The 11,279-nt window shown below is 41.4% G+C and overlaps 1 protein-coding gene across 1 annotated transcript in view; it reads right to left on the bottom strand.

The window, feature by feature from the left end:
• Window positions 1-713: 713 nt before the first annotated feature.
• LOC106885636 (ICOS ligand-like) overlaps window positions 714-11,279 on the bottom strand; it is a 34,728-nt gene continuing 24,162 nt past the window's right edge. Inside the window, exons 6-8 of the mRNA XM_014937987.1 lie at window positions 6,421-6,768; window positions 5,230-5,265; window positions 714-2,399 (exon numbers count right to left, since the gene is read on the bottom strand). Coding sequence (XP_014793473.1) covers window positions 2,296-2,399; window positions 5,230-5,265; window positions 6,421-6,768 — 488 coding nt within the window. The 3' untranslated portion in view covers window positions 714-2,295. The remainder of the gene's footprint in view (window positions 2,400-5,229; window positions 5,266-6,420; window positions 6,769-11,279) is intronic.

The raw sequence follows: 11,279 nt of genomic DNA, 5'->3' as shown, positions 1-11,279 counted from the left end.
TGGGAATGGCATTAACTACAGCTCTGGGAAAATATAATAAACAGGGACGTTTAAACATCCCAAGTGCTGCTACAAATCTGAGTCATAAAAAAGTAGGGTTGTAAGCAACATTTAGAGGTCATCCAGTCTTCTCCCCCCCGCCTTCATTCCTTCTGTCATCTGCTCATGTGCTTACTGTGATTCACACCAGTTTGCACAGGCAGGGACAATCTCTTCTGAGGGTGAAAAAGGCAGATGACAGTGGGAATTGGGCATTCCTCGTAGGCACCAGCCAGCGCAGTGCCCGCTCTTGAATGTACAACTGGGCCGTCTCTCTCCACAGCAGCGGGGCTCTGTTCTAGCCCTGCGTGCCCACATGAAGGTATTTGAGTCATTATTCATTTGCTTGCCCAAGAAAGTTTTGCAGTTGTATAGTCACAGCTTGCACGTGTGAGTGGAGGTGCTTGTGTTGTTCGTGTGCCTCAACACCTTTTGAAAAGCAGAGGGCTGCTTAAGTGGCTGTTAGATTTTTAGAAGTCGTACGGCCCTGGAGATGAGGGCAAGCAGTTCAGACTCGTGGGACTGGCAGACCAGTACAAATTCCACCTTTCGGACTCTCTGATTGCCCAGGGAGCCTAGCCTAAGTCCTGCTAGCTAGCTCCTACCTAGCTGTACGAACAACTGGAACACAAATAAAGAACTCTTAGAGACCAAGCAATTGCTCTCATCAGGGGTTTGGGTTTTTTTAAGTTTTTATTTTTAATCAACTTTTGTTTTGAAAAATACATGGACTCTGAGACAAACATTTGGAGGGTAGGACATAAAAAGACAATCACGGTGCAGACAGTTCTTATATTCAAATCTTTCTATGAAGTGGGACCCCAGCTGTTAGCTAAGCTGCTCCGTACCCAGGGTGGCCAAAGCACCAGCTGAGCTTCACTGCAGCAGCAGCAGGGGCTGTGCGTGGGATTTTGTCTCTCTTCCCCACCACAGAGAAAGGGCCCTCTTTAAGAAAGTCAAAGGTCACTATCTCCTTTACCTCAATGGATACCATTTTGAAACTCTTTTATTTTATTCTGTTCATTTCCCGGCAAAAACAATCCCGTCTTTCCTTTGGAAAGAGAGTGGAACTGTTCCAAATAAAAATGACTTTATATGCAACCTGATGAGTCACTTCCCTCTGCTTGAGGGCTCAGGCAGAAGGAGTGCGCTGCAATCACCGCTGCCCACCGGCCAGGGTGAGGATTCTCCAGATGCTTCTCCATTCTATAAGAGGGCAGTCGCAGCAGCTCTGGCCTGAAATGAAACCTCTGCACTTTCTTGATGTTGCTGGTACACAGGATCCTTTCAGTCTCAGTTTTATACAGGACATCTGTGCTACCTGAGTCCAGCGTTTCCAGAACTAAACCCATTTAATTTGCATAGGTATCGGTTACAATTATTCTGACCAGTTTTTAATTCTTTTTTCCTCCAAAGGTGCCGTTTTTAAAGAAGTAACATTGTCACAGTAACAATTTCTGGTCGCACAGTTTTAGCTTAAGAATCCAGCTTTTGGGCGATGATCACATTTACCTTGCTGTGTTTAAGGACAAAAAGAGAAAATACCGAATTCAGACTTCTAAAGCTTTTGGCTTATTTAGCAGTGGATTTTGTAATAATACGTCACTTCCTTCCTCTATGTTGATGTTTTATGAACTTCCATCATTTTTCTCAGTCAGCTTCATCCTTCCGCTGAAGAACTACTACATTTCTTGTGGAAAAAAAAAGTTGTTGCTGATAGCCCATGACGCTGAAGAGTAAAAATAGAAGCTGAAGTTCCACAGGCTCAAGTTTCACAAGGTTTCCATCCTTACATTTCACAAAACGCAAGCGTCTTCCTACTTCCAGTTTTTATCTGACACAGAGGCTAATTACCACTTCTCCTCCTTTTTGGTTCTCTTGAAGGACAGCAGATGAGGTCTTAGGAGAAAGATCTCACTCAGGTCAATTATATGACTTTGTAATTTTGTGAATCTTTTATCCTGCCGCTAAAGCAAAACCGCAAAATCCAAAATAAAATGTTCATACTGGCAGCACTAAAACTGGGCTCCCAGAAAAAAATGAGAAAGTAGACGTGCCACCTCTGAGTGTTGCTGCCTTTGGCTTTGTGGAACACCAGAATGTGGGATATAAACACCTAGTGCTAGGTCAGTTCTCAGCTTTGATGATTCTTCCCCCATGGCTCTGGAGCAGGTGTCATGCTAACCCTACAGAGCTGTTCTGCCCAGCGAGGTCCTCTGGTGAGGAGAAATTCCCAAAGATTCTCCTGTTCCCCAGTTACAACTGCCAAACCCCCAGTGAGACCAGGAGGTGGAAAGAGAGGGGAAGCATAGCCAGAAATGGCACATCAGCAGGGCTTCTGGAGGAAATCTGGCTGTGTCCTGAAAAATTAAAAAAGAGAAAGTTGACATGTAACTGGTGGCATGACAAAAAGTGTATTTGGAGTTTGTGCGATATATTTTACATGAATGCATTGATGGAAGATTGTAAAATCATGTGGATTTTGGCTCATTTTCAAAATTCTCCTTTTTTTGTGTATTTTTACCCTCCAGAAAAAACAGTCTCAAGTACTATGACAAATCTTTTTTTTTTTTTTCCTCCTTCACAGAAAAGGCACAGACACTCGGCAACAATGAATACAACTTCCTTTACTGGATGTCTGAGAATACTTCTTTAAAATCCTGATAGAACAACAACAACTAGAAGAGTATAAAACACATGATCATTCTACCTGCTTAGGGCCCGAGGTAGGTTAAGAGTCCATAAATAATGGTAATGAGTATTAAAAAATCTAGGCCCCAGACGTTATTGGTATGTAAGCCACAACGTGGACAGAGGACATGGATTAGCCTTGGCACAGGTGGTACCTGCAACCCGTGCTGGATGTAGTACACAATTCAGAAAAGATTTTGAACCCCTGACTTAAGCAATAGACAAATTTTTCCTGTTTAGGTCCAAGTCCTTCTCTGGGTAGATCAGGCTGTATATCGTTTTCTGTACCAATTCTTAGGCTGTTCCTATTGCTGTGGTATCAACTTTCAGTATGTTGTTGCAGTTTAATTAATCACTAGTAGGGGTGCTTCCTCCCCCTCTTCCTAGAAGGAATATGTGGTATTAATATGTAAAGAGCAAGTAAACATTGGGTAGCCCTCAGTAACGCTTTAAAATAAATTTAGGATTACAGCAAGACTCCTGGTCCCTTGTGACCTCTTCCAGCCCTAGGCATTTCCATTTTTCCCAATTTTTGATCAACCCAGAAGCAGTCTCACAAGAAACCCAGAGTCAAAGTAAAATTAAGCTCTTTAAAATAATTAGTAAAACAACAAACAGAAACAAAGCAGAAGTGAAACAGATCAAACCTGTTTCTATTTTATATAAAAATAATAAATATCTGCTGATCTGGTTACGATGACTGCAAAGTGTGAGAACTATTTCTGCATGCAGTGTCTTTGTTCTCAGCAGGTCACTTAACTTTTCTAAGTCCCTTCTAAAATAACAACTAATACAAAATAGATTCTCTTCCTCCCTTTCTTAAGAAATTGCTGAAAATAAAAAAAAAGGGGGGTGGGGGGGACTGTGGCTGATGATTTCTTTAAAAGAAGTTGACAACAGGAAATATTTTTTCCTTTTTGTAAAAAGTTATGTTTCAAAAGCTAGGGTTTTGTTCTTTCCTCCATCCCCAAACCCCTCAAAATCCATCAGTACAAGAACTTTTAGGTGACTAAAGTGCGTGATTCAGTTTGTTCTCCTAGAGCAAAGCTATACACTTCCCCTTGTCCCAGTCACTTTTTTTGTTTGTTTTTGTTTTTTTTTTCCCAATGAAAATAACTCTGTGGTAAGAAGTAGTTCATATTGAAGAATAGTTGTCGGAAAGTTTTTGGCTGAGTCAAATGTATATGCAACTCTCTTCTTTAAATACAGCCTACTTATCTTCTGGTTTTGAGAAAATTCCATTGCTACTGCATTAGAAAGTTTGATCCTTGATAATTTCTTATTTCTTCTGAAAGGTAACAGCTAGAGATATTCTAGCTTCTGTTCTGTTTGCTTTTATAACGTTATAGTTTGGTGCTGTGTTGCTGATGACACATGATACCATTTTGAATTTAACTTCATGTTTAGTGAAGTTAACTAAAGACCTTTTACCCAACTACAGGAGCTATCTCAGATCTAGAAAGAATGTTTCCTGTAATTTTTCAAGTTGTTTACTGCTCATGAAGTACAGAGTTGATTTTTTCTGAGTGGTCATGAGATAAAACACTTGAAGTTTTCTCTTCCTTAGTTTCTATTTGAGTTTATTGCTGATTAATCTGGCTGTAACATGGTATTGTAGCTGAACTTATTACGTTAACTATAATATCATTATTGTCATGTAATGGATTATATCTTTCAGCTGCAGTGAGTAGAATGCAAATTGCAGCTGTTGATTTTTCTGTGACAAAATGTTTGATACTGATTCAAGATTTTGTAGAGCTAATAGAATAATTTGATTTATAAGCAGGATTTTTACAGGAGAATTTACTGATGATGGCATGTCAGAGCTGGACAGCCATTCTCTATTGTATTCACTCCAGAAATGTTTAAAAATGACCCTAGTGTAATGACCCTTACTTCTCTGTAATGATTAAACCTAGACATTAGTATCTGCACTATACTTCAGAATTGTGTTTGGATGACGTCTACTTTACTTTTCCCAGAAGAGCTTATGTGATGCCATTAATCATGTACTTTTAGAATATTACCTTACTTACCCCAAAAGACCTCCAGATCTCTTGATCTGGTAGTTCATTCACACCAAGGTAATTTACAAAGGCCCTCACTCACAGAACTGAATGGCTTCCATGTTACTTGGTTTTTATTTGGTTTTTATGGTGCCCGTAATCATAGAATCATAGAATTCTATGTTTTTTATGGTACCCATAATCATAGAATCATAGAATTCTATGGTTTTTATGGTGCCAATAATAGGGAGTAGCTTTATGGACTAGTGACTGCTGGCGCTTCAGTGTTCTTTCTGTGGTCTAGATCTGCTTAGTGGTGAAGATATTTTTCCCTGTCTGGGACACTGATATTTTGCTAGACTTAGTAAGAGAGAACAAGCACCATAAGTCTATTGGAGTTTCTCTATTCAGCATATTTTACCAATCTTGCAAATTCAAATTAAAGCACTGGATAATCCTTAGACACTTAGCAAGCTAAGGAGTGTTGCCTTACCAGAAGGGGAAGGTGCCTCTTCAATGCTAGGTGGAGCTGGAAAAAAACCACAAAAATCAAAGTTATTTGTTTGAGCCTAGAACAGAAAAGTAATTGATAATTGATCTAAAGGTTAGTGTTTGTTTTTTTTTTCTGAGAAAGAATGCATTTGTCAAACAAATTGAATCTTTAAATATGATCATATTTTGATTCTGCATTTTCTAAACACTTTTTTTTCATTTTGAAAACTGCAAAACATTTCACTCTGAAATTTTCTGAACAAATGTATGTCTGAACAAAGGTATGTCACTTTACATTTTTAAAACATCTTTCTCTTGAGAACGATGTACATTAAAACAAAGATATTAAAGGGTTTATATTACTTGAAAGCAAAATTTTTCTATTTTAAGCAGAATTAAATGTATGCCGTTGACCATAATGAAAGTTTCCAGCTGATTTATTCAAGCAAAATACCTTAAAAACTATGATTTGTTTTGACGTGTATCTTCTTGTTTTAATTTGCTTTTTCAGTTAGTCAGCTGGTCAAACTCAACGCCCCATCATTCTGCTGGCCATGCTTGAAGTAATTCAAACATGTTAGCTCAGTTGTTTGCCATTATTGAAGCATGTGTTATGGTCTCACTCATTTCTTAAGGAAGAAAAATAATAATTCTTGTTGCATGTGTCCAGCCTTGCCACCAGACCCAGATCTTCCAGCTGGAAGGAAAAAGGTAATTAGCAAGTGCCTGTCTTCCATTTAAAAAAGGCTGTATGGCCCGGGCTTTGGATCCAATTGCTAGAGATGAAACTAATCTTGCTTCACAGACCCAAGTGCAAATAATGAAATAAACTCTTCTGTTCATCTGGGACAAGGTGGATTCAGAACAGTACAAACTCATAAATAACCAAATGCTTAAAAGTCGGGGAGATCACATTATTCATTACTGTCTCTTGTAAAGGGAGGGGGAAGAGGCAGGCAGCTGGCCCTTCAGGAGTCCTGCTACTTCTGCGGATATGCTGTGCTGAACCTTAACAAAGATGCAATTATTTTCCCCTTCTTACTTATTCTTCCAACAAAAGGAAGGAATAGAGTGAAACTGAGTGAAGATTTGCTTTATAAATTGAAGTAATCTCAGTCAATGGCCATAGATGGCTTGTCAGAAGAAGTGCTGCCCTCAACTCTCTTCCTCTCAACAAAAAAAAATGTCTTACCTGATACAATGAGATTAATTTTAGATTTCTGTGTTTGGTTGGGATGATCCCCAGTCCGTTTGTAGATGCAAGTATATTCAGCTGTGTCCAGTAATTGGACACTGGAGAGCTTTAAGGAAAAGTTGCCATGCTTCATCTGGTCCAAAAAAAGACTAGTTCTGCCAGAGTAACGTTCATTCTGGTGTTCCAGCGAGTCCTGCCCCTTGTAAAAAAAGTGGACTAAGACAGTGTGCCCTATCTGCCAGTAGAGCATTGAATTGGAAAGGATCAGGTCTCCAGGAGAGGGAGTGGTGCAAGGCAAAATGACAGTTTCTCCAACTACTGCGTGACATGTTGTGTCTGGTTGACCTGGAATAAAAAACAGAAAACTTTCTCAGTGGCCAGCAGAACGAAGGACACCAGGTTTCCTATCATTTGGCTTCATCACATCATTATTGCCTTTCTTCCTCCCCTTTCTTCTGCTCGGTGTCCTCCTGCTCCCAGCCAGGCAGGAGGCAGCATGTGCTGTGCCAGGACTGAGGGCCCTGGCCACTCAGTGCCCAAGTTGCCTTCACTTTGTCAGTGTGGGGTCTGCTTGGGGGTCTCCCTAGCTGGCCATTTTTCTCCCAAATTCTGGGGATCTTAGTCTTTGAGATCAGGTGTCAGATTTGATTTTAATTAATTGGTCAGTTCACAAGGGGGGAAGGGGATGCAGGGAAGTGAAGATGGGCAGACATGGTTAAGCAAGTCTTGGTTTTGTAGGAAGTCTGGCTGAAAAAAGGAGAAGCGTGAAAAGGGTGTTATATTGGTAAGAGAAAAGCCCTGGATGAGTTTTGTCTCCCCGAACTCCTGTTGCTAGCCTGTCAGATTGTGGTTCCTGATTTGTAAATAATGCCCTAGAGGCCCCATCTCCCTTCCCATGGGACATCGTGCAGAGGGTCTGACCAAAACAGTGCCTTTTTCTGCTGGTCTGTGTGGGTGCACTCACCTGTCCCTGAGTCTCATGCTCTTTGGTATTCATATTCTCCCAGTATTCATATTCATATTTGGTTTTCATGTTGGTACTCATATTCTCCCAGTACCCCAGAAAGAAGGTCTGTCATTCCCACTTCAACTAAATGACTTTTCCAAGGTCTCAGGGAGACAGATACTTTGTACAGATGTCCTGGACATCAGGCAGAGATGTTACCAACCATACCAACCAATTCCAGCACACGCAAGGACTGGGGTGAGGGTAGCCTGCTGGTGAACGGACAGGCAGACAGGCACGGACTGGGGTGAGGGTAGCCTGCTGGTGAACACAGGTGGACAGGCATGGCAGGAAGCCAGATACACCTCACCTACGCATACTGCTCATTTAATAACTTGTATACTAGTTACTTTTATAAAGTTGAAACTATACTGAAACTTGAACAAATGGGGGAGTCTGCCACTATGATGTTGGACAACTCTTATTAGATCGTGGTGTTACATTCTCTAGGGGAAGGCTGGGGTATGGGAGAAGGTTTCTATGCATTTATGCATAGACATTCCATATTTTCAGCACAGAAAGCACTATTAAATTAACACTTTGACCAAACCTGTTTCATAAAATGATTTTATAAATTAAAATGCAGAGGAATTAATTTGAATGGAAAACTTTCATTCCCAGCAGGGAGCAGAACAAAAGCAGCTGACTCTGCAATTGAGCCAGGAAGAAAAGCTGAAGTGCACTGTTCTAATGGCCAAAATTCTGTGAAGCATAAGGGGTAAGTAATCAGATGAAATACGGAAATAAATGTTCTTGGAAGCAGTGTGGTCATTCCAGTGTTCTAGGCCTGCACCGGTGCTGCGCATATATTGGGCTAAAGACCAAAAGCAGTTCCCCTTTCAAGTCACTGTCAACAGCCAGGACTCAGCTTGTTACATGCTCCAGTCTCTCTTACCAGTGTCTGTTTTGAGGCTTGTGACATCAAACATGATAGTGTGTCTATCCAGACAGGCATAAAAGCAGAAGGAAAAGTATAATTCAGAGAACTAAACTGCAGAGCAAAGCAAGTGTCTTGAATTACAACTCTACTACCAAACATCAGCTTTCCCTAGCTTTTCAGAGTTTTCAGCTGAAAATCCCAGCCCGCTTTTGCCCAACAATGTAAACTTTTAGCTTGAAAAAACACATATCCCCAGTGCAGTTTCTGGTTTACAGTGGAAGGAGACTCCGCTTGCAGTGTTGAGAGCTCAACCATTTTCAGACTGTATCAGTCAGTGACCAGATTTTGCCTCTCGGGGGGAACCTGAATTACAACAGTATCCAAACAAAGGTCTTATTTTATTTATAATAAAGCTCAGCCTCCACTGTACTGTACCCTTACAGCCACAGCACATATGACCCTACACTGCCCAAGGAGGTTACCTCAGCCCTCCAATGAGGCATTTTCATGCCTGGTTATGCATACTCATTATGCAATGAGGCACAGCCATTAGCTGTATCCAGCACACCTGGAAGGGCCACCACCAGCTGAGGAAGGGGAGGGAGCAGCCTGAGACCCGTCCCTGAGCCGTTTGGGCTTGGGGAGCTGAGCAAGGCTGTGTTCAGCAGAGTCTCTCTGAGGCAAGGCCATGTCTGAAAGCAGACTGCAGCTGTGACTGACTATGGTTAGCTAAGCACGGGGAGAAGATGAGTGTGGCTGGGGCACCTTCAATAGGTGTTTTGTAAGCCCTGGAAGAAGTAAGCCTCCAGAAGAGCTTTCTGGGGGGAAGAGTCCTGTCCACAGGCTGCCATTGGGAGCAAGAGTGCTTGCAACATATACTGTTGCACATGGATGAAGAAAAGATAATCTTAAAATCAATAAAATTCAGAAAAATGGGCAGTAAACATTTGCTTAATGAGCAAAAGAGAGAGAAAGAGTGTCAATCCTATGTCCTGGTTTTGGTCACTTCTAAATTTGATACTGGTTTTAGAAGTGCACCTATTTACTTTTTGTCTCTTTATTCTTTTTCTGAAGCTGGAGGACAGCAATGCCCAGCCTACCTGAGCCTAGCGTAACAGTTCCTTTCCTGCATGGAATGGTGTACAAACCTTACATGTCCCCATAAAGACTCCATGGGCTTCCACCCACCCTGCCCTATACTGCTTTCAGCTGGTGAAACCAGGGCAGCAGGAGGCAAAAAAAGGAGGCTTTGCTGAAGTTGCCAGGGACAAAAACAGGTGATGGAAATCTGGCTATAATGAGTTATTTAACAGAGCCTACAGCTGCATGAGGTCTTTTCTAGATGGGAAGAACAGACTTCTGGGTACAAGTTAAATAAGTGCTCTTATGGAAGACAACCTTGAGAAGAAGAGTGAAGTCATGCTGAAGGTTGGTGATGCTGTGTTTAGCTTCTTGCTGAGACTACTGATGTACTGGGAGGTGTGGAAGCAGAAATGTTCCTGGCCAGAAGACTGTAGCAGCCGTGCAGTGAGCAGCGGGGATGGTGGCAGCCAGTGAAGCAGAGCTTCACTTCATTATGCAATGAGTGCTCATCTGATCTACCTGGTAAGCTTTGCGTGTGGAAAGCACAGTTCTCTGCCTTGGGAAAAAATGTGTGTTGGCACACAGCTTTTGCTTATCGTTGTGTAAGACTCAAATGTAAAGTGAAATAAGTTTATTTTGTGGATTTCTTTTTTCTTAATTGTGTATTTTAAATATTGCCCAGATGTTTAAGGCTGTCAAGGTGAGGTTGAGTATGATAACCAATCTGTAAGATTCTTAAAATGAAAAAAACACTGCTGCTTTGCTATCCAAAGTGGGGTGCAGGGAAGCTCATAAAGACTGGGCTTTTTTGTTCCTCTCTCTTTTCCCCACCAAAGATGATCAAGGGTAATTATCTTTCTTAATTATATATTACTTGTACCAGAGGAATCTGGGATGCTGATAGGCAATTCAGAGTTTATGGCTTGTGGGAAAGGGGCTTGCATGTGTCTCTTAGGTTGACTCTAGTGATATTAGTGCAGTTTTGACAGTAAAAAAAGTAGTTTAATAGTAGAAGGTAATAGATTAAGCAGAAAAATATTCTGGTGTTAGAAAGAAGGCAATAGGGAATTTCTTGTGGCTTTGAGTACTTATGAGGTCAAACTGATATGTGTTACCCTTATAAGATAACATTGCATGGCTCCCCACAGGCCCATGTCTCACCTACATGCAAAAATGTTCTGAGGAAGGTAGGGTGCTGTTCAGACATGCAAAATTTGAATTCTCCTATTTTAGAGGGGAGGTGGGGGGAAGAGTCAAATGGCAGTCACTTAAATGACTTGGCATGCTTGCAGGTGTACTCAGCTCCTAAAAAAGTGCACCTTGAGTGGCAACAGACTGTTCATATGCTCTCTGGAGACATGAAAATTTTTCCCTAAAAATGCCAGCTGTGCTTTCAGAAAAAAGAAAGACTAATTCCAGATGAAGTGTAACCTCCTGAACCACCGCAATGCCTAGTTAAACTGAGGCATTTCTGGTCGAAGAGAGGAGCCTTGAACCACACACAGAGGTCTTAATATTGCTGAATTTATGCCTCAGATAAGGAAATTACAGGGAGTTGCCCCTGCAGCTTGTAGAACACTCCCTCATCGGCAAATATTAGTGTGTTTCTTTCATAGAGAAGATCATATCTAATCTATTTTATGTTGGAAACCCAACTCTGCTGGAACTGGGCAGACCACATGCGAAGATCAAGGGAGAGAGAATGCTGCTGGGTCCCAGTCCTTTCACTTGCCTGGCTGTGCCTGTAGCAAGTCCAGCAATGTAGTAAGTTTAAGTACAAAAACAGATGCAAGGCAGTTGGGGCTTGTAAAGGATGAGATTCCGAGCCATCCTTAACATTATGGAAATTCTGGGGTATTTTTAAGGATGTGGGTAGGATAAACTTTG

The sequence above is a fragment of the Calidris pugnax genome, unplaced genomic scaffold, assembly GCF_001431845.1.
Source record: "Calidris pugnax isolate Ruff unplaced genomic scaffold, ASM143184v1 scaffold25, whole genome shotgun sequence".
Classification (NCBI taxonomy): Eukaryota; Metazoa; Chordata; class Aves; order Charadriiformes; family Scolopacidae; genus Calidris; species Calidris pugnax.
This window is presented reverse-complemented; position numbering and strand designations above follow the sequence as displayed.